This window comes from Saccopteryx bilineata, chromosome 11 (genome assembly GCF_036850765.1).
Source record: "Saccopteryx bilineata isolate mSacBil1 chromosome 11, mSacBil1_pri_phased_curated, whole genome shotgun sequence".
NCBI classification, from domain to species: Eukaryota; Metazoa; Chordata; class Mammalia; order Chiroptera; family Emballonuridae; genus Saccopteryx; species Saccopteryx bilineata.
This window is the reverse complement of record NC_089500.1, coordinates 80,361,175-80,388,815: the sequence shown is the minus strand read 5'-3', so window position 1 is coordinate 80,388,815 and position 27,641 is coordinate 80,361,175. Positions and strand designations below refer to the sequence as shown.

General features: G+C 57.4%; 1 protein-coding gene across 4 annotated transcripts in view; it reads right to left on the bottom strand.

The window, feature by feature from the left end:
* CARMIL1 (capping protein regulator and myosin 1 linker 1) overlaps positions 1-27,641 on the bottom strand; it is a 207,269-nt gene that overhangs the window by 6,856 nt on the left and 172,772 nt on the right. For 2 of the 4 annotated variants that reach the window (XM_066246343.1, XM_066246346.1), the window contains 8 exons: positions 20,581-20,647; positions 20,185-20,381; positions 14,406-14,509; positions 11,004-11,433; positions 8,408-8,486; positions 7,133-7,333; positions 4,795-4,935; positions 2,264-2,413 (listed from right to left, as the gene is read on the bottom strand). In XM_066246343.1, the coding sequence (XP_066102440.1) occupies positions 2,264-2,413; positions 4,795-4,935; positions 7,133-7,333; positions 8,408-8,486; positions 11,004-11,433; positions 14,406-14,509; positions 20,185-20,381; positions 20,581-20,647 (1,369 nt within the window). The remainder of the gene's footprint in view (positions 1-2,263; positions 2,414-4,794; positions 4,936-7,132; positions 7,334-8,407; positions 8,487-11,003; positions 11,434-14,405; positions 14,510-20,184; positions 20,382-20,580; positions 20,648-27,641) is intronic. The other 2 variants (XM_066246344.1, XM_066246347.1) reach the window with 2 other exon arrangements.

The following is a 27,641-nucleotide window of genomic DNA, read 5'->3' as shown; positions in this document are numbered from 1 at the left end:
TCTGAGGCAGACACGGAATTTCCTGCCTCTCTACACTGTGGCGTATCCGTCTTCCTCCTGTTCTTACTCTAAGTCGGAGGGTGACTGTGTGGTGGGGGGGTGGGGGGCTGTGTTGTATAAAGTGCCTTTAGTGGCCTAATGAAGAAGAAACATTGCACAGCACCAAGGGGGCTATGTAATAAAGTGACATATGTCAGCTGATAGAATAGCTCAAACGGAAATTTCCGAAATCTAGGAACATCGATGGGCCCTTGGGAGTCCTTATCGAAAAGAAGCAATACAGAGACAGAGCTTCTGACTTCAAATAGTCTCAAAAATAACCTTGCCACTCTAAAACTAACAAATATCTTAGGTGTCTATTTACATAATTTTCTCTGACTTGGAAGGTAACAGAAATTCCTGAAAATATCAGAGAAAACCCCTGGGAGAGAGAACAGCTATTGGGACTGTGTTCACAAACACATCTACCACAGAAGAAATCCTTTACGACTGAGAGGTCAGAGGGTCTTCCCCAGGGCAGGTGCTTCCTGGCCTGGACGGAATGGCCTACCCTTTCACGACCTCAGACTTCGCTTTATGCTGGGGGTCACGTCCTTAACTCGACCGCCGCCCACCTGCTGTGGCCAAGGAGGCTGGCTCCCTATGCTGTGGCTGGCGGGAAGCTGGCAGAGGCTTTTCTTGTTTTGTTTTCAAATCTATGTCAAGGACGGTCCTCAAGACAACAGTTTCCACTTGAGGTGTCCTAACTGGTTGGCTGTTCAGCTGTAAGGTGGGTCAGAGAGGTTTGCTATCAATTGTTGGGGACCAAATAAATAAACAGGGTATTTTTGCAATCTGGACAGAGGTGCTGGGCCCAAACCCCACCTCATCTGCCTAGTTAACAAAGAGCTACACCTGATTCTCATTTGTCCCACCCATGTTCTCCAGAGGAGGCTGGAAGCTAGTTTCTTGTTAGTGTAAAGTAGACTTGGATGGTATGGTGGGGGTTGTCTCTGAGTTGCCCTGGAAACTTAATTGAATTGCTGATGGCCACATTTTTTTCTATGAATAAAAGTGGATGTGCTTCTGGGAGTGGGGCATTACGGCTCAGGAACAGTAGAGGCTGTTTGCGTGGTGTCCTCCCGAACCCATTTGTATATATAATATATCTTTAAGTCCCTGTCTGTCATTATTTCAAGTCCATATCTTTTCCTGTTTGGGACTCCGGTATATACTTGTCGTGGCTGGACCGCAATAGTCAACAGCAAGGTGCTAACGTGTAAGAATGGTTATCCTTTGGCAACAAAGAGAAGTTCTTCCTGAAGTGATGTCCCCACAGATCTGGCTTCTGGGACACTTTCTTTGGAGGCAGTTGAAATCGTGGGGTGATGGCCTGAAGGCCGGGCCAGGCCAGTGACTCCTGTAGCCCCTGATACAGTTTGACAAGAAAAAAACAAAGCCTCCTTCCACTTTGTTCTTTTTCTGTTACGGTATTGAGATTTCCTCTAAACTGCTTTCCAGGCATGCTTATAAAACACTGTCCACCAGGGGATGGTGTGTAATCAGTCATGGAAAAGACGTTTCCTTTCTCACTCGGCTGTGATTGCTCTAGTGTCCCTCCCCCTGGAGCTTAAAGCCGGTTTGCAGGGTCCCCAGTCCGTCTCCTGGGGCTGTCCCGCCCTCAGCAGAACACTGTGGAATTTAGTGCCCTGTGGAACAGAAGACGGACGTCCTAGAGTAACCGCTGTGCACAGACAACACTGTTCCTGGCGGTCAAAAGGATAATTGGAGCATTTCTTTCTCATCCAAGGGGCATCAAAGGTCCACTGAGAGACCACGTACATGACACAGGGTCTGCCTGTAGTCGCTGGTCTCCACTGCTCCTCCCCGTGAAGAGTGTAAGATGAGGCGTGAGACCAACGCTCTCTGAAGGTATGAAGTGTGTCACTAAGAATTCCTGAGCCAACCCCAGATGAAATCTCACAGGATAGAGAGATCGAGGAATCGGGACAGCGGCCGTGACCCCGAACATCCCAGCAGATCCTACGTGGTCATAGAAATTTGAAAGGGCAAGTCACCATACTCCACGGTAACTTGATCCTCCTCAGAATTTCCGACCTTAGATTTTTTTAGTCAACTTTTCGCCCCCAGAGGGGAAGGATCATCCTGTTGCCATTTAAGAAAAAAAAAAAATTCTCAGGCCAGAAGTTACTCAATTAAAGTCTGTTTGTTAGTGCCAGTTCGCAGCGGAGGAGCACCGAGGGGGGAAATCGGAGGCTCTGACCATTTGTTGGCTGTGGCTTCCTGTGCCCAACGGCATGCGCCTCCTCTTCCGCCAGGGTGGGGCACAGCTTTGAAGGTCTCTTCCCTCGACTGGAAGGCTTGCCACTGTCATGGTCTGAATGCCTTTTGTAACAATCTCCTCTTTGCACCACTGAGGAAAAGGGATTCCTTTTTACCCTTTCGTGTCAGCAAATACATCAAGGCGTCAACATCAATATTAAAAATCAGAAAAAGAAAGGTATCAGCGTTGAAAATGAAATGCCAGCTCCCCCACCCCACTCAGGATATGCACCGTTTATCTACGGAACTCAACAACCGACATCACAGCGCTCTCGTGCACAACGGGGTGAGCTCGGGTCCGCCCCCCGCAGGTGCCGGCGATGGAAAGGCCCCCGGAGCTACCATTCTGGACTCCAGGAACGGATGAATGAGAGTCACACTCACGATGGAAGAGTCCCGGAGAGTCGTGGCCATTTACCTGGTTCAGAAATTAGTTGGGCCCGCTCATCCACGGGGAGGCACGGAACAAGGAAACGAAGTAACCAGCATGAATAGCGTGCAAGGGGACAGGGAGTGGGCTAGGGCCCTCCTCCCTGGGCCAGCTCAGCGGGCAAGCTGACGGATGAAGTGAGGTCCAGACCCCACCCCCACGGGACACCACACGTTCTCTCCAGCAGCGTGTGTACCTGCAGCCTGACCTCAGGGTGGACCTGCAGTGGGCGGGCTCTGGACCCGGGTGGGGAGTGCTGGTCTCCTAGCTCTGTGTTCCTCACTGTCTAACTGGGCAGGCGGAGGCGTGAAGCATGCTTCCTGTTTGCTATTGGGGGGGCGGGGAGGAGGGAGGGACTCCCAACATCTACCCTCGAAGCTCTCCAGCGCCTGAGGGGCAGCTCATTCCGCTGAAGCTCCTGGGGGCAGACGTGGGGGGCTGTCCAGGCAGGTGCCGGGGTGTGGCGGCTGGCAGCAGATCACCAGCCTGGTCGGCTCCGGGGGATTCGGGGGGCGCATTCTTACTAGTGGAGCTGCCGGCTCACTCCGGACTGTGTTTTAATACAGGCACCTTGAAAGCATCGCTGCTCACAGACGGTAACCGTATAGTTTTTATTCAACCTCCCGACCTTCTCCTTTGAATCTTTCCAAATTTAAATTGCTTAGGACAAGACCTTGCCTCCCTCACCCCTTCCCCGCCCTGCTTCTTGACAACAGCTTCCCCCAGGGCCCTTCTTATGAGAGAAGGTACAAGTCAGTGGTGTAGAAAGGGAATGACGTGAGGGGAGGGACGAGGACAGCTGTGTGGTACGAGGGGTCCTCAGGGACCCACGCTGGCTCTGGTCACTCTGACCGGTACCCAGAAAGGGTCTTCTTTCTACACCAAGACTTCCAACGGCTATGGCTGTAACACCAAGCCCGATACGTATTCACCATGTGTGAACTGTCTGGGTGTCTGACAGCCACTTGTCACAGCTGTGCTTTCTCCAGGGGACAAGAGGTGGTTTTATCGGCTTTGGTCAGACCCTAACTTCTGTCTATGGCCGATAAATCTGCAGGATGGAGGTAAAGGACCTGGCAGTTATTTTTGTCCTCAACTCCCAAATCGCAAGGGCAGTACTCAGAGGCACTTCCTATGGGCCTCACCCCAAAGAAAATTGGCCAAAAAGAAAAAAAAAAAGAAAGAAAAATTGGCCAGTCTAGAAAGATGTCCGAGGTGTAGGGTCAAGAATTGTAAAGTATCAGACGAATTTGAAATAAGACTAAGACAAAGGCACCCAGCCCACAGTGACAGCCATCAGGACAGGGTGGGTGGGACTTTACAGGCATGAAATGTCTTTACAGGTGGGGCTTAGGGATGGCATGACCCTTCACAAGGATGGAACCCCGGAGTCCACTCTGCGTTTAAAAGAACGAGGGCAGAGACCGTGGGGGGCGGAGCCACCCAAACACGCCTGGGGGGCCCCGGCTCCTGATCTGCCCTGACAGCAGGCGTGCGCCAGGCCACCACGCTCTGCTCCCACCTCACACGTCAAAGGGAGCAAACTGGGGGGACCAGGGCCTGAGCCCCTGCAGGGGCCACTCTGCTGACAGTGGCCCACCTGCCCTCGTGCCTGAGCGAGCCCGGTGGCCACAAAGCCACGCGGGCCTGTGTGGGCTGCCCCAGAGCCACCGCAACGGCCACTCACAGGCAGGGGAGCCTTTCTCGGAATAGTGGGGCTTGGAAACTTAGGGAGCTCCAGAGAATGAGTAAGGCCACGCTGGCACGTGGGAGCCAGGGCAGAGGCACCGTGACGACCGTCACAAAGACGTGACACCTCCCGCCCGCTTCCCAGGGGCACTCTCTGCGTGCCCTCAGCTCGGACCCTGGGGCACTGGCCACGCCGAGTCCGGTTTCTGCTCTACTAAATGGCTCCGGTTCCAACACTCGACCCGAGGGAGGCTGGGCCCAACTCTAAGCTACCAGCTCAGTCCAGGGTTAACTCCTTTCTCCTGAAATGAGCCCAGGTGGGGAGAGCTGGGCTGGAGAGAAATGCTTCCTACCTTCCTGGGAGTACGTCCGGGGGCTGGGCTGTGGGCTCCCCTGGCCTTCTCGCTCCTTGTCCACGGGGACTTTTTTCAGGACGGGAGGAAGAAGGGCGACTTTGGGAGAACCCAGGCTGGGTGGAGAGTCCGGGACGTCCTCTGTGGAGACACGAACACGCGGGTCAGACTGCTGGGCTCCTCAAGCCTGAGCCGGGGAGTCCTTCAAAAGCACCACAGAGCAACCCTGGCCGAGAACCAGTCCATGTTCATCCCAGTCAAGTGCTGAGAACACCCACGAGCAATCGAGAGACAGACACGCAGGGTGAGGAAGGTGCTAGTCTGCCCAGACGGGTCTGTCGTGCGGACAGAGTCCCAGCGAGCTGCTCTCCGAACCCCAGACAGTGAACCACGGGCGCCTCCTGCCTCAAACACCAAGGCCGTCTGCTTCTCCTAAAACGCGTAAAACATAGAACCCGCTGTGTCATGGTCAAGCCCACTAACATGGTCACCCCCCCCCACACACACATGTGCATGCGTGTGCGTACCTACACACACACACACACACACACACACACACACCGAGAATAACTGCGAGCCCTGGGCTCTGACCACCAGAAGGGCTTCGGCGATCACCGTACAAATGAAGAGACTATAGGTCCTGCGAAGCTAAAACATTCTGACGGACAGACCGACAGACAGCCCTCCTTTCTTGGCTGTTACCGGCATTCACGTGTGTGCGCCGATGCACAAGTGTGGCATGTGTGTACACATATATGCAAGCACGTGATCATACGCCCCCTGCCTGTGTGTGTACATGCGTGTGCACGCGTGCTTCCAGGTGTGCGTGTGCCCGGCTGTGCTGTGTATGACAGCCTCACACGTCCAACTCCAGTCTGCTGCAGACGTCACTGCCTAAGAGGAAGGGAGGAGATGCTGAATGCTCCTCCACCCACAGTTCCGACACCTCTCAGAACCGTGCACAGGAAACGGGGTGGGTGTGAAGATGCCCGCTGAACCCTCAGGTTCTACGGGAACGTCAGCCTGTCACATATCTCTCCACGTGCTGAGGACGAAGCACACGCTCAGCGAATGAGCTGGCACAGAGGTGGCTGCAGCAGAATGCCGGCAGTCCCGCCAGTCCTCTCCTCTGCACTGACCGGGGAACCAGACCACTGCCCGGACCAGACCAGGGGCCCGGCCAGGAGCCGCGTCCTCCCCTCAGACCGGAGGCGCCCCCGCCGACACCAGCCCCAGCCAGCTTCTCGGCCGTCATCACGAGGACAGACTTCCCCACCGCCCGTCTCCCCACTCTCTCCAGCACGAAGCTCCCTCGCGCCCCCCAGCAGCAGGATCTTGGGTTGGTGATGGCGTTTGGGCGGTATCAGAAGTCCTAAGTGATCTGCTCCAAGGGTCAGCGGCTTGAGGGGCCCCAAGAAAGCTGTGGGAAGAGCAGGCGTGACGAGGAACAGAGGCTGCCTCAGAGAACAGGGCAGAGCCCAGCCCGCTGCTAACACTTTCAAGTTTCTTCCCTCATAAGATTTGCTAAACTTAAGAATCAGCAAACCGCCTGACCAGGCAGTGGTGCAGTGGATAGAGCGTTGGACTGGGATGCAGAGGACCCAGGTTCAAGGCCTCGAGGTCGCCAGCTTGAGTGCGGGCTCATCTGGTTTGAGAAAAAGCTCACCAGCTTGGACCCAGGGTCACTGCCTCGAGCAAGGGGTTACTCGGTCTGCTGAAGGCCCGCGGTCAAGGCACATATGAGAAAGCAATCAATGAACTAAGGGGCCACAATGAAGAATTGATGTTTTCATCGCTCTTCCTTCCTTCCTGTCTGTCTGTCCCTCTTTCTGTCACACACACACACACACACACACACACACACACACACAGTCAGCAAACCTTTTTCTGTAAAAGGCCGAACAGTAAATGCTCTAGGCCACACCTCCCCGTCAGTGACCTCCAAGCAGCCTGAGAAGACAGGTGTCCCTGGGGTGGCCGTGTGGTGACAGTGACAACACAGGCGCCAGTCTGCCAAGCCCTGTTATAAACCCCAAATGTGTCATGGAATGCGGGGGACAAGCAGAGGAGCAGGTATGTTCCGTGTCTGCAGCCCCAGCCTCCAGCTGTAGCCTCTGAAGGCTCTGTCCCCCTGGAGAAGGGTCAGGACTCCCTCAGTCTCCCCTGCGGCCCTGGATGTGAGGACAGTCCCTGAGTTGGTGGCCTCAGTGTTCCGGCCAGGTCACTCTCCCAGCTGCAGACCGTCTGGAGCCCACGTCCACCGGCAGCCCCGTCCCCATCAGGCCGCACCAGGAAGCCCCTGGTGTGAGTGTCACCCCCCGACCAGCGGAGCCCTTACCCGGCCGTGGGGAGGTCCTCGGTTTCTGCGGGATGGCCGGCCGGGCGGCCAGGCTCGGCCTCGGCGACTGCAGGACGGGCTTGGGGTTGGAGGCGCTGCGGCCCCGGAAGCCCCCGTCCACCCTGGGCTCCGCTTTGGCGTTCTTTTCCGGGGCCCCCGAACTGCAGCGGGCCTCCGGGACAGCGGGGTGCAGCCTGGGCCCTGAAGAGAAGGAGGGGACAGAGGGCAACTTCACCGTCAAGCTCCAGGGGGAGGAAACCGATCAGGGGACACGAGACGCCGGCACAGGCAGACGGCCGCCGTCACCATCCTCTGTCACCACAGCCGACCTCAGAACAGGGATGGTCACCGTCCTCTGTCACCACGGCCGACCTCAGAACAGGGACGGTCACCGTCCTCTGTCACCACGGCCGACCTCAGAACAGGGACGGCACAGGAAGCCCGGCCACCAGGGCTCTGACCGCCGACGACCACGCCAACAACAGGCGTCACGCGGGACGGCGTGCGGGTCCCCCCGGTGGGCACGGAGGACAGCTCCTCCTGCACTTGGACCGTCAGGCCCGGCCGGGACCCGGCCCCAGGTGGCAGTGCCAGTCAGTGAGAGGGTGGCTGCAGGTCCTGAGTGGGGAGGGCTCACAAGGACGGCGTGGAAATGTCACCTCGGACCCTGCTCTGCCCCTTCTGCTGCCTTAATTGAACCAGATGACTTTGTCAAAAACAAGCCCGTTAAAGATCGCTTCTGTTCTAACTCTGATTGCCTGAAGATACGAAAACCTAGAACTACAGATACAGCGTGAGGCCCCCACCCTTGATCTGCACGGTTCCCGTGTTCGGTGCTTTACTCCTGGACCACACCCGACAGCCCACGGGGACAAAGGACCCGAGGTGCTTATGGAGGTCGGGCTGAGCGTGCACCACACTAAAGGGCCAGTTTCCACACGCCACAGCAGCTTAATGTCAGAAAGCTCTATCCCCAAAACATCCCCCTCCCAATGCTCCGTTTTGAGGGTTCCTCGCAATGAAAATTTCTTCCCTTTGGGAACCAGAAAAGGCATCCTGCTCAGGCACACGGATCCCGTGGGGGGGATGCGCCCCCAGCGAGCTGGGGCGGGAGGAGGAGTGAGGTCTCCCCTCAGGGGGGGGTGCTGAGAACACACAGTTGATTCTGCCCCTCCCCCCGCACCCCCCCTTTATTTTTTCCTGTCAATCCCGGTGACTTCTGGAAGCAGCAGGTGAGGAGTTCCCTGAGGGGGTGGCAGCAGGGGCCCAGCTTACCTGCCCCTCCTCCGTCCAGCTGCTCCGAGCTCCCAGCCAGGCTGGGTGACTCCTGGGAGACGGCGTCATTCCCCAGCTTCTGAAAAATTCAGGCACCCCCCGCCCAGAGTGCGTATTTATTTAAAGCATAAGAAAAGAACAAGGCAGACAGGAAATGACCACGAAGAATGGCTCTTTCACTCGTGGCAGTCACGCTGACCACCTCGGACCCTCCCTGAGACCCCAGGACCAGCTCTGAGGACCAAGATTCGTTCCGTGTTCACAGGCAGGGCTGGGGGCCCAGGTGTGGCCAGTCCCTGGGGTGTGCATGGGTCCAGGGAGGCCAGGGCCTTGGTGACAGTCGTTTCCCTGGCTGAACTGCTCAACTCCTACAGAGGGAGGCCGGGACTGAACCGGCCCCGCCCCATCTCGTGCTGCTCTGCCCCCCTCCCTGCTGGTGGACACTAGCTTCCTCTCGCTTGTCATTGGTCAATGCACCGAGAGCGTGCCCAGCCCCGCCCACCATGCAGGCTCTGAGCAGAGGCCTTGGCTCCCAGGCAGGTTCCAAATACCAGGTTTGAGAAGCAGGGAACACCTGCTCCATATAAATGCACCACGCAGAGGAAAGGGGCCCCAGAATTCGCCGGGGCTTCCGTGCCAGGCGAGCAGGGCCAGGGCCCACAGGTGCAGTGTGTAAGAGGCCAGAATTCACTGAACACAAGACCCACGAACTTCATGTGGGAGGAGTTAGTGACCGCAGAGACGGGAAGGTTAAAGGCCACTGACTCGGGGCAGTAGCTGTGACAGGTAAAGCCAGACTCAGACCACTGTCCCCAGGGCCAGCCTCTCAGGCAGCCCCGGCAGGCAAGGAGTGGCCTCTCGGCATTCAATACCTGCCGCTCCCCCGACTTGGTAACTGACCCCGTGTCTTCACTTCACAGCTCTTTCCCTTTAAATACATACATTAAAAGCAGGCAGTGTAAAGAGAATTACTCAAGAGGCACGTGAGGACAACACAGATGGTTGTCACCAGCAGTATTGTCACCGCTGATGCTTAATGTCTTGGCTTTAACAGAATACGTCATGGAATCTTAGGGGATGACAGTGTAAAGCTAATTTTTGAAAAACGTTCTCTCATTCATTCATTTGTTCTTAAAATCAAGCCTGTGGATACCCCTGACTGACTCAAATCATTTCCATACCAAGGATCTTTATTATTGTTGTTTCAAGAAGACACTAGATGGGGCTAGGAGACCATGGTTATGAACCTTGAACACTAAACCAGAAGAATCTTTTTTTTCCACTTCGAATCTATTTATATATCCAACGCAGAGCGTTTGGAAAAAGCCCTCCAGCCAGCCTCATCCTTCCACCGAAAGACAGCTGTTCATCAGCAGAAACGGTGCCCAAATAAGCAGCTCCTTGCTGAAAACAGGGTGCTGTCGCCGTCATCAATAAATTCTACAGAGCAGATGAAAATGTAAACATTTCCTGGGGCGTCATGTAAACCTTTCCACCGGGGTGGTGGTCACTGTGTTTACTTAGAATCCTGACCAGGAAGGCCGTCTCAGGCTGCCCGAATTCGCAGAACAGATCGGGAAGGTGGCTGTCAACTCCTCCCTACAGAGGAGGGAGGTGGCAGGAGCCTGTCACCAAGGAAATTGTTAGATGACAAAGGTGCGGACGAGCACCTGTCAAACAGTGTGGGAGGCAGGATTTCACGGGGAGAAAAAAGGGTCCAGGTGTTTAGGAGTAATAGAGACAGGCCTCCCCACCCTGGTCAAGAGTCCACCATCTACTTTCTGAAGACCAGGGGTTCGCTGGGGCGGACTGCTTTAGCGCCAGTCCACATAAAATAGGGGTACACTCTTCCTTCCGTGGGAGGACCCAGGTCCGCAGGGTAAGAGCTCGGGGCAACACCTGGGTTAGAGGTGCACACGTGACTCTCAGTGACAAGGAACAGCCCTTCGGGAGGGCACAGGCCGTGAAGAGGACAAATCCCAACCTCTGTGTCAAAGAGAGGCTCAGAGGATAAATAACGATCAAGCCGGATTCGGGGGGGGGGGGGGGGACTCCGCAATTTTTAAACTATGATGTTTTTCCTCATAGCGACAGACAACATGTAACTGGTCATGTATTCAGTTAATTCTAACGGAATAACCTCGACTGTTTTTTTTTCCTTTCCTTTGGACTTTTAAATCTGGAACAGATCCAGGAATTTTTAGGTTTGAAAAAGGGAATGGATTGCGACGTGCGTAAAAATATAGCTCTGCGTTTCTATCCTCAGAATCTGGTTTCGGGATTTTCATCTGCCTGGCTGCTCTCCTGCTCCCCCGGGGGGTGAGGGGGCTGAGACTGAACACTCAGTCTTCCCCAGGGCCGAGGACCCCGGGGACCAGCTGCCATATGCTTCTGCAACAAGGACGGGGAGCACCTGGGCAGGTGCCACCAGCGAGCGACCTGGGCCTCGGTGGCTCTTGGGAAGCACGTGGCCCTAGTGCCAAGTATATTTTGGGCGGGGCGGGGGGTGTCTCTGGTTTTCCATTTTTATTTAACCCACAGGCTATTTTCCTGCCTCTCTCATGCGAGGGGGGGGGGGCGTGCTCAAGGCCCTCACCTTGTGCGCGCAAGCCGCCCTGCGCTCCTGCTTGGCCTTCATCTCGGCCATCAGCCCGCTGCCCATCACCTGGACGCCGTACCGCCGGCCTCCCTGGGGGCTGCCCCGGCCGTCGCCGTGGTCCAGCTTCCCCGCCTCCTCCGCGGGGCTGTCCTCCAGGGGCTCGGGCGTTTTCATCTCCTCCGTCCGATCCGCGCTGCCGTTTGTCTCCGCCGGCTTCGTGTCCCTCCTGGGCGTGTCCGCGGCTGGACTCCGGACCGCCCCCTTCGGCGAGGACGGTTCCTCCGCCAGCAGGACCGTCGGCGGCCGCTCGGACTTGGACCGGGACTTGATCAGGTTGAGAAAACTCCTCCGAGAATCTCTCTTCTTCTTCTCGTCGCCGCCCCCATCGCCGAGGTCGTGGGGCTCCGGGCCTCTGGAGGACGATCTCCTGCAGCTCGGAAGAAAGGAACCCTGCTGGTTTGACGAAAATCAACTCCTAACAGGAATCCATCAAAAAATATAAACACGGGGGTGCTGCTCCTGTGGCAGAGGCTCTGGGGCGTTTAAGAAATGGCGAGTCGCCGCCGCCCTGGGGAAATGGCACAGGTGAACTGCTGTCCCCAGGTGAGGACACGGGGTCGCACACAAGGTAAGAAGGAGCCTGAGGCGGCCGGGCTGGGAGCAGAGGTCAGCTGGCCTGTCGTCAAGCGCTCTGGTCATTAGTCAGGAGCCTGGGCACACAGCTGGCGGCTCTGGACCCAGGTGACCGCCTGCTCTACCCTGGTGCACTGTGACGTCCCAACCCTGGAAAAGCCTTCCAGAACCATTCGACAACATCTGCAACCCCACCCACCCTTACAAAGGCTCAAGCCAAACGAAGGTTTGGGTCCTTGCTTCCAAGTCAGATCAGAAAGAGGCAACAAAACGGAAGGACAGTCGTTGAGTGCTTCCTCAGCCACGATGAAGTCAACACTCAACACTGAAGGAATCCACCGCTATGCTACGGCTCAGTAAGAGGGACAGAGGGGTGTGTGTGTGTGTGTGTGTGGTGGGCACAAGCGTCCAAGTATCAGGAGCTAAATTATCCTCTACAGTAAGAAGTCACTCATTATACAATAGTTTCTCCCTAAAACTGAAAAACAGGAAATTGCAAGTCATTAAGGAATTTGGAGGCAAAATAAAAAATAAACAGCTAATGGAATAGGAATGAATCACTTCTAAGGAGCAGGAAAAGAAACAAGAAACATTATATATATATATATATATTTGGGGGGGGAGCCTCGTAGGACATCTGACATTTTAAATTATGACCACGCATAGGATTTTCAAACTTTCTTCACACGACTCCAGGGCTGTACCTAAGCCCAGGCCTTTACACAGCCAAGCAACAGCATCTGTTTCTACACAACACAACAAAGTATCTATCTCATCACCACGTGGTGAAGACAGATGAGTCCAGCTGTCTGTCCGGGAACCTCAGAGTCCTCCAGGGCGGGGGGTGGGGGGGGGTGGGAAATGCCCGTATAAACACTCTCCACCTCTCCGTCAGGGCCCCTTCGGAATGCAGACCGAAGGTGAGGACATCACTCTGGGGTAACGGCCCACGGGGTCCATCCAGACCAGGCGTGTGCAGACCTCCCCTCTATGTCCTTTCCAACGTCTCGGAAAGAAGAGCTCGCAGTGGCATCTGTCGTCAACACGGCTACAGGCCGAGGGCCCCTTTGCTCACTCACTCAACCCCCCTCAGCCACGCCACGCCACGCCACACCACGCCACGGGCCGAGTCACGGACACGGTGTTGTACGTAATGCAACACCCAGGCTCCGCCTCTGAAGAGCAGCTTCTACGGGAGGAAAGGGAGCGAGAGCGTGTCGGGGCTGCCGCTCTGCTCTCTGAGGGGGCGTCTCCTCTGACACTGAGAGCCCGTTCCTCCGTCCCCTGAGCTGTGAAAGGAAAAGAAACCAGCTGACTCTCCAAGGACGACGCGTGCTCTCACAGACGTGTGTGGAGGACGGAGAAAAATGCGTCGAGTCAGCTTGAGAGAAAGAGCAACTAACTTGGGGGCCGGAGCGCAGCCGTGGGAGAGCGTCCCAGGATAAATGACACAGGGGGGGGAGGGCTGCCCAGGACAGGAGGACAGACTTTTCCCCAGGACACCACGCCGCGCTCAAGGCCCGTGTGGAAGACAGACCACGGTGTCCAGAAGCTCACAGCATTCAGTGAGTCGCACCATTATGGACACAAAGACCACCCCCCTCTCCCACCGTCCTGCCGAGGAGAGAGAGGGCCCCACAACCCACAGGAGAGCTGGATCCCCCTCCCCGCCATCCACCTGCCCGGCGTGGCCACCACGTGGTGTAAGTTCCTTCCCGAGAGCGGCCCCTCGTCAAGAGTGTCTTTGGAGGGCGGATCCGTGGTTGGCTATCTGAAAACCTGGTGCAAATTGTCGTAAAGACGGGAGCGTTTCAAGGTAGACAACAGTTAAGGAAAGCCAGGGAGCCGTCTTTTAGGAAAACTGCACTCAGTCTTAAGAAAGCACAGACTGACGTGCCAGCCGCTCACTCTGATGCCCCTTCCTTGATGGCGGGGTCATTCTGACACTGTTAAAGTTGTGCCATCTGCCGGGGATGTATGGTCCTCACGTGTATCAGAGTAGTGACAGGGAGCATTGAGAAATAAGTCATTTCGGCCCTGGCTGGTTGGCTCAGCAGCAGAGTGTCAGCCCGGCCTGTGGAAGTCCCAGGTTCGATTCCCAGTCAGGGCACACAGGAAGTGATCATCTGCTTCCCCCCCACCCCAGCTCTCTTTCTCTCTTCCCCTCCCACAGCCATGGCTCAAATGGTTCAAGCAGTTGGCCTGGGCCCTGAGGATGAACTCAGTTGCTGAGCAACGGAGCAGTGACCCAGAAAGGCAGAGCACTGCCTAAACGGAGGTTTGCCGAGAGGAACCTGGTCAGGACACATGTGGGAGTCCATCTCTGCCTCCCTGCCAAGAAAGGGAGGAGAGAGGGCGAGAGAGAGAAAGAAAGGAGTAATTTCAGCTGTCAAAGCTCACTGCCCTGTACCGGAACCCCACAGTGACGTGAGAACACCCCAGTAAATCACTTTGGGGCCGCACGTTTCGTGGCCCGTTTCAGACTAGTTGCCGCGGTCTCATCACAACCGAGCGCTGGGCTCCACCTGTGGAGTTTCTCAGCTGGTAGGTCTGGGGTCACAGCCTGAGAGTCTGCCGCCCTGACGAGTTCCCAGGTGACAGGCAGTTGCCGGCCTGGAGACCCCACTCTGCAAACCACCAGAATGGCCCATCCCACTGCGAGAATAGGCCCACACACCTAAACCCAACGAGCCTTCCTACACACGGCCGAACTCCTAAGGGTCCGTCACTTCAACGTGCATGAAACAGTGTGATTACCGGACTCACATTTTGGTCACCTTCTTGGTGAAGAATTCGTCGACCCCTTCGTCCACTCTCCCCATGAGGCCGTTCTGCTCACCGTCCTGGGAGACCATGGTCACCGCCCAGACCTGCAAACCAAACGGGGGCAAGGTTGACCGACGTCCGACCGCACTCCGCAAGCTCGGGCTGCTGGGTTCCGGGCATGGGGGCGGGGTCACGTGGGCACGTGACGGGCCCGGAAGAACGAGGGAGGGACGCCGGACAGACGCCAGGCCCAGCAGAGCCGAGGCTGCCGGCGATCGGAGGCGGCTCAGACCCAGCTGGCCGCGCAGCCGAGTGTTTCCGAAGGCAGAGAAAGGCGCGCAGGCATCCAGGAGGGAGGCGGCGCAGGAAATGAACGCACGCTAAGTTCTGAGGGCTGTGACACCCGGCAGCCGGCCCGAGGTGTGCGGACCGCTGGCTGCCGAGTGAGAAACCCCGGCGCACACTAACACGGTCACTCCAAACCCCTCTCCTGCTGGAAGAATGCTGATAGCGAGACTGTGAATACTTCTTTGTATAAGAATTCCGGAGAGCAGAATCCCGTCTCCTGGGCCTGAGGGCACGGGACACAGCCCTGGCCTGTGACATTTCGGGAAATCCGCTAGGGGTTCCTGGACAGGTTGTCCCGCACAGGGAGGAACGTGTCTGTTCTGCCCAGTTACGTGAGGGAGGGTAGGATGTCTGAGTGGTGGCAGCCGCCTAGAGTCTAAGAGGGGACAGGTTGGGGGACAAAAGCCAACGTGCTGAGGATGACTCAGCAGAGAGGTGGACACACCTGGGAGACGTCGGGACTCTTTGTGAGGGGAGGAGGATGCGTGTTTTCCATTATTTAAATGGCTTTTAGTTAAGGATTTCTTGTTACCTCTGTGTTGCATGAATACTTCCCAGCTATTCACACAAAGACCAACAGTGCACAGCCTTGTGTCCCATGCTAAGGGGTGTGGGTTCACCCTGCAGGGAACAGGGAGCCCCCAGAGACGTGACGTGTCCCACCCGCCCGGGGGCCCAGCTACCTCCGGGCAGTGTGCAGGAGAGGTGTGCAGGGACCCCGGAGGAGACGCTGTCCCCGTCCCACCTGCCCTGCCGTGGGCGAAGTCCTCGTTACGACCAGAGGAACGAGGACAGGCAGAAGAGACACTCACGAGAGGTCCCAGTTTCTAGGCAGGCGGTGGGAGCGGGGATTTAGGGAACACGGGCCACGGATCAGGCTGGGGAAAAGCACGTGTCCAGGGTGCTGGAGGAAGTCCGGGGACGGGTGTCCAGCAGAACTCAGAAGCCTGGGTCTTGGAGAAGAGAAGCTACAAGGAGGCTCTTCACCGAGTCGGCGGTCTCTCTAAATGTGCAACTCACAGCAGGCTCAGCCGCACGGCCGACCGTCTGTCTGTGCCAAGCACTGAGTTAACGCTTCCCACGGACAGCTGTGGCACTGGGAGAGGACGGGCATCCTGCCCAGCGTGCGGGGCGTGAGGACCAGCTCACGGGGGCTGTGGCACCTGGTCTGCAGCCTGACCACGCCCTGGTGGGAAAGTTGCTTTCTCTCATCCTCGTTCTGCAAGCCCCGAGTGTCCAGTGGCCTCTGGAGAACGGCTCATGCCAGCACGTAACTCGGTTGCAGAAAAGACGGCTGCTCAGCCCTAACCCACCCCCACAGGGACGCCTCCACTGTGACAAGGCTCCGAGTCCTCACGCTCCTGTGGGGGGTGGGGGCTGCTGGGAAGGGAGCAGACAGCAGACAAAGGCCCTGCGAATGTGAGCAGCAACAACAATGACTCCTGTCGCCTGAACGAGGCTTCAGCCTGGGGGGCTCTCCTGTAGACGGAACGGCCTAGAGACCCGGCCAAGTCCTGTCACTCAGTTACAGCCGAGGGCTCACTGGATACCTTCTGTTTTGTTGACGAGAGAGGAAGCAGCACAGACACTCGCCTGTGTGGTCGTTTCTCCTTCGTGGAGGAAAACCTCTCCCGCAGCCACGGCGCTCAGGGGCTCCCGTGTGTCCTGTACACTGTCTCACACCCTCACCTGGACCCGTTGAGCCGGAGGGAAGGTTCCTCCCGGGTCCTGGTTAATCCCAGATCCATGGCAGCTCGGAGGGAGCGGCGCCCACGGGGTCGCCCGGCTGAGGGACGGCAGTGAGGGGACCCCAGGTCCTGCCGTGAGCGGCTTCCCTCCAGGGCCCCCCCGCCCCCCCCCCAGAGGCTTCCTCTCAAGTTCCCCTTCCCGGTCTTGGCCACTGTGGAGAGGGCTGCGATGAACATGGCGGTTCCTGTGTGTTCAATTCGTCTAAATAAATCTTTTTTAAAAAAATTCCCCTTTCCATTTTGAGGGGAAAAGAAGAACGTTTGGGAGCATCAACGCCTCCTCTCAGCCCTTTTCTCACGTCCTGCTTGGAAACAACTCACAGCTCACACGAAAGGTCCTCTGGGGACGTGACCATCAGCGGGCGCCCCCGGGCCGTCCACGTCCCCGCAGGACGGCCAGCTTCCAGGGCTGGACGGGACCCCAGAGGTCATCTGACAGACGAGGGCGGAGAGCGTGGCGGCTCTGAGCAGCCCAGGGACGCGGCTCTCCCAGAGACAGGAGAGGGGGCGCGTCCCTGCTGGTGCCGAGAAGACGGTGTGGTTTTGAAACCCAAGCGAGACGGACGGTCTCGGCAGGGACAGGAAAGGAAGATGACAGGTCTCTCTCTCACCGCCGCACAACCCAGACAATCCTAACCACACATGGTCGCCCCGTGTGATGACCCCTTTGGCGACAGAAACGTTGAAAGAAGCGACAGCCTGCACCTCAGCTCCGAGAACTGTCACTGGAGGTTGAGGACGAGCCCAGGGACAGCCACCGCGGACGCAGGGTGGACAGAGCCCACCCCATCCTCGCAAAGACAACAACGATGACGTTAGATGGCTGCTGTGACTACATGCAAGTCACAGCGATGGCCGCCACCTGCTCCCTCCTGCTGAAAGTGGGGGTGACTGTGTCCAAGGGGAAGGGCCCTTTGAGGTGGAAGCCCTTTGAGCACGGCCACCGCTGTGAAATCCCATGGTGCGATGTTTCACTGTGGGCCCAAGGCCACGCAGCAGGCCGGGCCACGTTCTTGGTCCTCCCAGCACTGGGGAGAGGCTGGACCTGTGCAGACCCACGCCGTCCCCCGCTGCCTCGGACACACGCCTGGGCTCCGACCCGGCAGGCCCACAGGGACCGAGATGCCCCTGTCCTCTCTCTAGGACACACCCAGTCTGCTCCTCCACCCGCTCAGCCTTCTTCCCCTCCCTCTTTCCTGTTTTTTAAAGGTATAAAGAAAAGTACACACCGTCCTCTCTCCTGGGGCCACGGGGGGGGGGGGGGGGACGGGACTCAGAGCACTGTTTCACAAGCAGGCGCCTCCAGGAAGGACAGGGAAAGAGCCGCAGGGGGCAGTGTGCCTGGGGGCCTCTAGAATCTCTTCCCATTTAAAAGAGCCCGCCCTCGTTTACAAAGAAAAAGGGAAAATCACTCCTCTCGGACATCCTGGTGCACTGAAAAGTTACAAGTAGATCAGAGAAGAAAGCAGTACCTACATTGTTTCCTTTCCGACAGATTTAAACGAGGGGAACAAATCAGACACGCTGAAGAGAGACGGCCCAGGAAACGCCATCCCTTCCCCGTCCATGCGGCCAGTCCCCCCTCCCACCCACCCAGTGGGCACTGAGCGCCCAGCCCAGCCCACGGTGATGACCGCACGCTGAGACACGCCGGCCCAGAGCTGTCACCGGGTCAGCGTCAGGGCCCACGGAGGGTTGCTCGGGCTGCACCCTGTGCCCACGTGGGTGACAGCGACCTCCCTGGGTTGTGCAGTCACACCCTGTGGGAGACAGGACGGGGCGGCTTCCTGCAAGAAGCCTTGTCTCAGAGGAGGGCTGAAGGCGAGTCGGTATCGGCTCGGGATGTGCACACGTGTGCGTGTGCGTGTGCATGCCCAGTTGTGCGTGCCCAGGTACGTGTGCGTGCATGTGCGTGCGTGCACACGTTTGCGTGCCCATGTATGTGTGCGTGCATGTGTGCCCATGTGCGTGTGTGCACAAGTGTGTAACCGTGTGTGTGCCCATGTGTGTGTGCGTGTGTATGCATGTGTGTCGGGGCCAGGGGGGCAGGACAGAGGGGGAGGCAGAGGGCAGGTCGGGTTGGTGGTGGGCAGTGGTGTTCGGGACCATATCCAGGGGTCTAACCTGTCGGTGGTGATGCTCCCGGATGGGGGGGGGATGTAGGAGAAAGGGGGGGTTACAGAGAAAAAAAGGCCCCAGTTTGGAAGCGGTTGAACCCGAAGAGCTTGAGGACTTCCAGGTGCAGGAGGCAGGTGAGCGTCTGACTAGCTCAGCAGAGGACAGGAGTCACCAGTGGGAATGGGGAGCAGGCTAGAAGTCACCCCCCAACTCCGCCTCGAGGCCTCGTGGCAGGGTAGGCAGGATAAAAGTGTGACGACCCAGAGGCCACAGAAATCGCCTCTCAGGAGGGACAGAGCTTTCTGCGTCAGGTGACTACTTAGAGGTCAAGTAAGATGACCCGTGTCCCCAGGACGAGGTCAGGAGGGGCTGGGCGGTTCCAGGTGGGCCGGCCCAGAATGAAGAGTTTGGAGCAGGAACAGGAAGAGAGACAATGGGCACAGGTGAACTTTTCCAGGACGTCTGACTGAAGGAGAGAAGACACAGGAACCCGAGACACAGGGTCAATGTGCTCCCGACAGGAACAGTGCTGTCCCCTCCTGCAGCAGAACAGTCAGGGAGCTCTGTCACCCACTGCTCGGGTCCACGGTCACCCCACTGCTCGGGTCCACGGTCACCCCACTGCTCAGGTCCATGGTCACGCCAGTGCTCAGGTCCACGGTCACCCCAGAGCTCAGGTCCACGGTCACCCCAGTGCTCAGGTCCACGGTCACCCCACCGCTCAGGTCCACGGTCACCCCACCGCTCAGGTCCATGGTCACCCCACTGCTCACGTTCTCGTCATGAAAGCAAAGGCACCGAGCAGATCAGCACATGGGGGCTGGGGGAGGCTATGTGCACACAATTCCAAATCACAGATAAATTCCTTGCTCGTTATCTTTCACCCTCGCACACTCAGAGGCGGTACAGGCGCCCAGAAGTCGCCTGTGTCTGTCACCCACGTCGTTTCCAAGGACGACCCTGCTCTGCAGAGTAGGAAACGGCAGCCCTGTCTTTCCCAGAATGGTGGAGCACCTCCTGGCCGCTATGCTGCACGGACCGCACGTGCGCGGGGTCTCCTCCCGGCCGCTATGCTGCAGGGACGGCACGTGCGCGGGGTCTCCTCCCGGCCGCTATGCTGTACGGACGGCACGTGCGCGGGGTCTCCTCCCGGCCGCTATGCTGTACGGACGGCACGTGCGCGGGGTCTCCTCCTGGCCGCTATGCTGCACAGACCGCACGTGCGCGGGGTGACCGCACGTACACGGGGTCTCCTCCTGGCTGCTACGCTGCACGGACCGCACGTGCGCAGGGTGACCGCACGTGCACGGGGTCTCCTCCTGGCCGCTACGCTGCACGGACCGCACGTGCACGGGGTCTCCTCCTGGCCACTATGCTGCACGGACGGCACGTGCACGGGGTCCCCTCCCGGCCGCTATGCTGCACGGACGGCACGTGCACGGGGTCCCCTCCCGGCCGCTATGCTGTACGGACGGCACGTGCACGGGGTCCCCTCCCGGCCGCTATGCTGCACGGACCGCACGTGCAGGGGGTCTCTGGTCCCCACCTCCGCCCCCGCCACCTACCGCCGCCTGCGTGGGCTGCTGCTTCTTGTTGCGCCGGGGCCTCAGCTTGGTGAAGTGCTCCAGCTTCTTCCCCTCCTCCGACGGCAGCTCCGAGATGAGGCCCGAGCTCCGCTTCTCCGGCCGGCCAGCGGGGCACGGCGGGTCCTCGATGTGGATGGGCACTTCCTCCAGGGCCTTGTCCAGGTCGAACTCCATCTCTGTGAGAAAGCAGAGCCGCAGCTCACGCTTGCTGCCGAGATGGACACGAGTCCCTGAGAGCGACCGAGCCCGCCACGGAACAGCAGCAAACGGCCACCCCCACGCCACCCCTCCCCGCCTTCCCCACGCCCCGAGAAGCATCCTTGCAGGTGTGAGGCCCCCCCCCAGGGGGGGAGGGATGCGGTCAGCGGCACTCACCGAAGGCCCTGGACACCGGCCGTAGCATCCGGCTGTGAATCGTCTTCCTTTTGGACTTGGGGGTCATCTAAGCAACAAAACACAGAAAGCACTGAGTCAGGCGGCCACACAAAACTTGCCTTCGCACATCCGGGACCCGTGTTCAAGCCCAGGGTTGTCTCACTTCCATCGGACAGCCCGACTGGAAAGGCTGAGACCTGCGTGTTTCTTCTCGAACGGTGCAGCCGACGCTTCTTCCTCCACCCTAATCCCAACCCCCGGGCCACACCCTCCTGACACAGCCCGAACTCACAGCTGCAGGTGAGGGCATCCAGGTGGATATAAAGACCAAGGAGGAAAGACTGAATGATCAGCCTGTAAACCCCGGAAACACAGTTATCCATTGTGCGTCACCACAGCAACATCCATGCCAGCACCTGGTCCGTTAACCGCAGGTGGTCTGGCTGGTGTGTTCCCCGTTCCACCCCCCCCCCCAGATCTTCATCTTTGCTCTGTGGGCAGAGACGAGTTAGGGTTCAGAAGTCTGCATCTGCCCCCACTTCTCAGGAGCATGTCTGATCCTGCTGGCCCTTTAAACACGAGACCAAGGCCCAGAGGACGGCCAGGGTGTCTGGAGGGCTTTTCTCTGGCATGAGTGCCAGCTGTCGAGGACATAAAGCCAAGCCTAAGGGAGGCATTCCCTTCTCCCTCCATGGGGCCACCACACGTGTCAAAGATAGAGGGAACCGCTGTCCTCGGCCACACAGACACATCTGAAGGAGGAAACCGAGTCATGAAGACGGCAGAGGCGACTGCTCAAGTTGCAAGCTGCAATGGCGCAAGGCAATCGTCCCCGTCAGCTACGGATGGACGGGTGGGCTTTAGGGACACCGGTATGGGTGTAAACGAAGCGACAGCGTGAATCAAAAGACCTTGGTTTGCAGACTTCCATTTCACTTAATAGTTTGTCCTCTCAGGCTTAGAAAGAAAAGGAATTAAGAGAGCAAGAGAGAAAGAGAGAGAGAGAGGAAAGAAAGGAAGAAAGAGAGAGAGAGAGAAAGGAAAGAAAGGAAAGGAATAAAAAGAGAGAGAGAGAAAGAGAGAGAGAGAGAGAAAGAAAGAATCCACAAGGCTGATGTAGGTTCTGTTGTTAAAAGAATGAATTGGTTCATGCCGACCTTCAAAGCCAAGAACTTGACCGTTGACAATTTTATGCCAGTTTTCTTAATAACAGCCTCGGATGGTTATTGATCGTTGAGAGAAAAGGCAGAGGAAAAGTGACAAGCCGTGGTGCTGCGTCCCAGACTGGTTCTCCTGAAATGCACCGCTGGCGAGGTTCTCCCAAGGCTGTGTGGACGGCGGGCAGGGTGGGGAGCGCCCACTGATCAAGGATCAGGCTTCTCAGGTTCAATGAAAACAGACTCAACCCAGGGCAAACGGAGAAGGACCCAGCCTAGGCTGTTCTCCCCAAACTGGCTTCGCCGTAGGAAGAAGACAGCGGCCTGGCCAGTCTGAGTCACTAAGTAAAACCTTGACATATAATTAACTGCTCGGGAGACACAGACTACCAAAATTATGCCGGGTTTAGTCGTGAAAATGTCTCCAGTCTTCTCTCCACTGTGGACGTGGCTGTGATGGCAAAAAGAGTCAGGGAGAAGCTTGGGACATGAGTTCCCAACAATTCATTTAGATAGCCCTAAATAAAAGGGAGTTTAAAACTGCATGGCATGAAGATGTCCTATAGAATTGTTTCCCTAGATTTTATTGATTTATTTATTTTGGTGACAGAGACAGGGCGAGGGACAGACAGGAAGGGAGAGAGATGAGAAGCATCAATTCTTCATTGTGGCATCTTAGGTGTTCATTGATTGCTTTCTCATATGTGTCTTGACTGGGGGCTACAGCAGAGCGAGTGACCCCTTGCTCCAGCCAGCGACCTTGGGTTCAAGCTATTGAGCTTTTTGCTCAAGGTAGATGAGCCTGCGCTCAAGCTGGCGACCTTAGGGTTTAGAACCTGGGTTCTCTGCATCCCAGTCCAATGCTCTATCCACTGCGCCACCGCCTGGTCAGGCTGTTTCCTTAGATTTTATAGAAAGAGGGTTCATGGGAGAAAATCATCGTGCTCACGTTCTTATCGACGTGCCCATCACAGAAGGGTCGGCATGGAGGCGGAGGAGAGGTCCCACCAAACGGCATTTCACGGATCAACTCGTGGTTGAGGGCACCAACCATTACGTCAGCCCAGACAGAATGAGCTTTAGTTTTAAAAACACCTGATACCAGGAATAAGAACTACTTTTTTCAATTCACATCTTCAGGGTGTATGAGGAACAGGGCATGAAATCCTTTAAAATGTAAACTGCAGAAGGGAACCCCGAGCTACAGACGGCTTCCTCCGCCCGACGTCACCGACCGCCAGCGAGCCCACAGGTGGTCAGGGGTCCAGAGCAGCACGGAGTCCCTCCCTCACGTGACCCCGTTTTCACCACGGATATAAAACCACCCCCATGCAGTCCATTAGCATTCGTCCACTTTTACCCCAAGCTAGGGACTACCACTGGGTCATCAGAGACAACACATTTTTTCTTGCTAAACTCACTGCTGCTGTGTGATTCTTAGATGCACTAATTAAAAGCAAACAAACAAAAAAGAGTTCAATTGTTTCTATTATCATAAAAATAGGATGGAGCACTTCCCCTTCTTCATTTTATCAAGTTTGCACAGAGAATAATAAAAAGCCTTCCCAGCCAAGCTCGGGAATCCCCTGAGGTTAACAAAATGAAAACAAGTAAAAAGTGGGTTAAAAAACAAAAACCAAAGAACCAAAGCAGCTGCCAAGCAGGCTAGTGAAATTCCTGTTAATAAAAGAAGTGAATCGTGCTAACGACTTCCTAGAGCCCTGGAAAACGAGCAAACAGAACTGAACGGTTAAGTGACTGTGTCTTATTTTTCTCCCCACACGACCGCCGTGAGGACTGCCCGCTCCTGAGGGTCTGTCCCTCGAGTCGGTGGCCTTCGCCTGCTCCGCTAGCTGAACCGTCTTGTCTGCAACTCGCTGCCCGTTCCCTTCCGTTCTGGACCCACCGCAGCTGACGACAGCACAGCCCCCAGGAGACAGCCAGGCAGCAGCGCAGAAGCAGACAGACACCAGAGTGGAAACTGGGGGGGGGGCCTGGAAACGGCCCGGCCACCGAATACTTACACTTGTGCAGCAGAGGGTCTCCATGCAGCAGAAAGAAAGGGGAGAAACATGAATGGAAGAGGAAACAAGCAGCAGCATCACGGGGGGGGGGGGGGGGAGCAGCCGCCTGGGCTCCCCAAGCAGGGGAACTGGGGCGGCAGACAAGCCAGCACGGGGGGGGGGGGCACCGTCCACGGGCACACGGAGCAGCCGCCCGGGGCCCCCCCCAGCAGGGAACTGGGGCGGCAGACAGGCCAGCACAGGGGGGGGCACCATCCACAGAACTGGGGGGCAGACAGGCCAGCACGGGGGGGGGCACCATCCATGGGCACACAGAGCAGCCGCTGCCCCCCCCGAGCAGGAAAACTGGGGGGCAGACAGGCCAGCACGGGGGGGGCACCGTCCAGGGGCACAGGGAGCAGCCGCCCCCCCGAGCAGGGGAACTGGGGCAGCAGACAGGCCAGCACAGGGGGGGGGGGCACCGTCCAGGGGCACAGGGAGCAGCCGCCCCCCGAGCAGGGGAACTGGGGCGGCAGAGAGGCCAGCATGGAGGGGGGCACCGTCCAGGGGCATAGGGAGCAGCCCCCCCCCAGCAGGGGAACTGGGGCAGCAGACAGGCCAGCACGGGGGGGGGGCACCGTCCAGGGGCACAGGGAGCAGCCGCCCCCCCGAGCAAGGGAACTGGGGCAGCAGACAGGCCAGCACGGGGGGGGGCACCGTCCAGGGGCACACGGAGCAGCCGCCCGGGCCCCCCCCCCCCAGCAGGGGAACTGGGGTGGCAGAGAGGCCAGCACAAGGTGAGAGCGGGTCGGGCGTTTTATAAGCAGCAGCCCAGGGACAGCTCTGAGTTGCAGAACCTCGTAGGGATGCTACCTCTTCTGCTGAGTGTGTGCCAAACGGCACCGGCCACCCCCACCCGGGGGACGAAGACAGCGTTCGCCCCAAAGGCACATGGTGGGCAGAACGCTGGGTGGAGAGCGGTCAACCCCAGGCGGACACGGGTCCTGGGCCCGCGCTGGTCCCAGTAACACACACTGGGGACAGTGCATCCATCCATGGGCGTGTGTCAGGGTCCCTTTCGGGGTCTTCTGTGTCCCATAGTCTATGCTCCCCGCTGCACGGTGAGGTGAAGTAGCTTTGACTTCCCTCCGTCACCAAAGCCTTTCAGGAGGGGTCGCGGGACCTACTACAGAAGACAGCGCGTACCTCGGTGGGAGTGCGCGCCTCACACGAAATCTAATTCATTAAGTGATGTGGCTTGTCATTCACGGTTGTGGGGGCATCCGCACATTCTGCAAACCCATACAGGGCTCCCCAACTTGCGAGTGTAAACAGCTGGGTCTGCCCGAAGGAAAGGCGTCCCACAGACAGCGTCAGCGTCACCGTCACCGTCCTCAGTAGGACCTGCTTCTCAGAAAGGTTTCCGCCAGCAACGTCCCTGAAAGTCCGAATCCCGACTTCTAATTCCGTACTTTATGAGGTAATTTTCTTCAACTACACTTTATTTTATGACCCATTAAATTAAATTGGAAACAGCCTTGCTGAATGAGAGGAGAAAAAGGTCAAATATTTTCAAATAGTCTTGAACCGCACCAGCTCCAGACCTCTGCCCGGTCTCCACACGTCCCCTTGAGAGACGTTAACGGGGTGTGACGAGAGACACAGACAGGAGAGGTCGCAGCCCTGGTGAAGGCCCCTGGATAGTTGCAGACTCCCCTTCTCTTCCTGCAAGGAGAATTCAACAGACACGCACTCCTCCCAATTACCTCCCAATTACCGAAAGATCCTTATCAGTCAAGGTGGGGAATCATTCTACTGGCTCAGCTCCTACAATGGTAGGCAAACCCAAACACCCCCGACCACGAGGAAGACCACGGCCACGGGAGACCACGGCCACAGGCAAGCCGACTGTCCCCCGGAATGAGGACCACTGGTTCATGCCCGGGCTCCTTCCTCACACTCTGCGGAACTCATCCAGGGGCTCGAGCGACTTATCCAGACACACTGACGTGCTGCCGGCCCGAGCGCCTCCTCACAAGGTGCAAGGTGGAGACCTGGCGTTCAGGAGCCAGACCGGGCCAGGGGAACAAAGGCCAACGGGTCAGGCACTCAGGAGAGGAGGGTCTGCATCCGGCACAGCCAGGTCGGCATTCGTGCCCAAGGAGGGCAGAGGGGGCCACGGGCTCCACCTCCTGACCCACACCCGGTCTGCAAGGGTGTCCACTGCCGCAGCCGCTGACCCACACCTGGTCCGCAAGGGTGTCCACTGTGGGCAGTCGCTGACCCACACCTGGTCCGCAAGGGTGTCCACTGTGGGCAGTCGCTGACCCACACCCGGTCTGCAAGGGTGTCCACTGCCGCAGCCGCTGACCCACACCTGGTCCGCAAGGGTGTCCACTACGGGCAGTCGCTGACCCACACCCAGTCCACAAGGGTGTCCACTGTGGGCAGTCGCTGACCCACACCCAGTCCACAAGGGTGTCCACTGTGGGCAGTCACTGACCCACACCCAGTCCACAAGGGTGTCCACTGTGGGCAGTCGCTGACCCACACCCAGTCCACAAGGGTGTCCACTGTGGGCAGTCGCTGACCCACACCCGGTCCACAAGGGTGTCCACTGTGGGCAGTCACTGACCCACACCCGGTCCACAAGGGTGTCCACTACGGGCAGTCACTGACCCACACCCGGTCCACAAGGGTGTCCACTGTGGGCAGTCGCTGACCCACACCCGGTCCACAAGGGTGTCCACTGTGGGCAGTCGCTGACCCACACCCGGTCCACAAGAGTGTCCACTGTGGGCAGTCGCTGACCCACACCCGGTCCACATGGGTGTCCACTGTGGGCAGTCACTGACCCACACCCGGTCTGCAAGGGTGTCCACTACTGCAGCCGCTTAGCCAAGTGTATTCACTTTTAAAAGTAAGTTAAAAATAGAAACGGGAGGAGCTTAGACAGAGATAAACTCTTTTTACAAGTTAATGGCCCAAAACATTTGCCATTGGATTCTTTATCACACACACACACAAAAATAATAATAATTTTTTCTCTATTTTTTCCCTCTTACATGCATAGCAGACTTCTTTCTGAACCATCTGCAGCAATGTCTCAAAAATACATAATTGACACATGGGACTAATCTGGCTGCAACAGGCAATACCTCAGACCAACCCACCAGGTTATTCCCCTGAGGCCCCCTCCCCAGCCTGTGTTCCCAGGAATCCCGGAGGTGGGTGACTAGGCAAACATCTTTGGGAGCAATAGAGAGCCAAGTTCTGTCTCGTTCTCATCTGGACCTGGAGTCTAAACAGAGCCCGACACAGTCGCGGACGCCAGAGCCTCTCGTGCGTGTGGAGAGCGCCAACCGCCCCTCAACCAGCATCCACACAACGTTCTTGACCACCTGGGACGACAGCAGCCAGGACCCCACAGGGGACGACAGGCAGGAAGAGTCGGTGCAGGGACACGATCTGTTCCCCAGACAGTCCTTTACAACTGGGAGCCTCTAATCTCACGAAAAGTCTCCCTGCTGTTCTTCTTTTCCCATCTCGTGTCAGACGGGTAAAAACTCCCTCGTAGATCCTCGTGTTTCATGGACTGCTGTCCGCCTCCCTGAGCCATAAATGCACGGGAGACGTACCTGACTCTTTCTCTCCGAACCAGTTATTCTAAACATTTTCAAATTTACCAAAAAAAAGAATTTTAAAGGTGTGAGGACAGTATCATAAATACAGGTGTACTCTTCATGTAGATTCCTTAATCATGGACATGTTGCCACATTACTTTATTGGAAATGCTCCCTTCTCAACTCACTCTGAATGAGAGAGTGACTTCATGCTCTGCACTAGTCATCGCTGTTCATAGATTAGCTCAGTTAGTAACTGTTGGTACTTGAAAACGAGG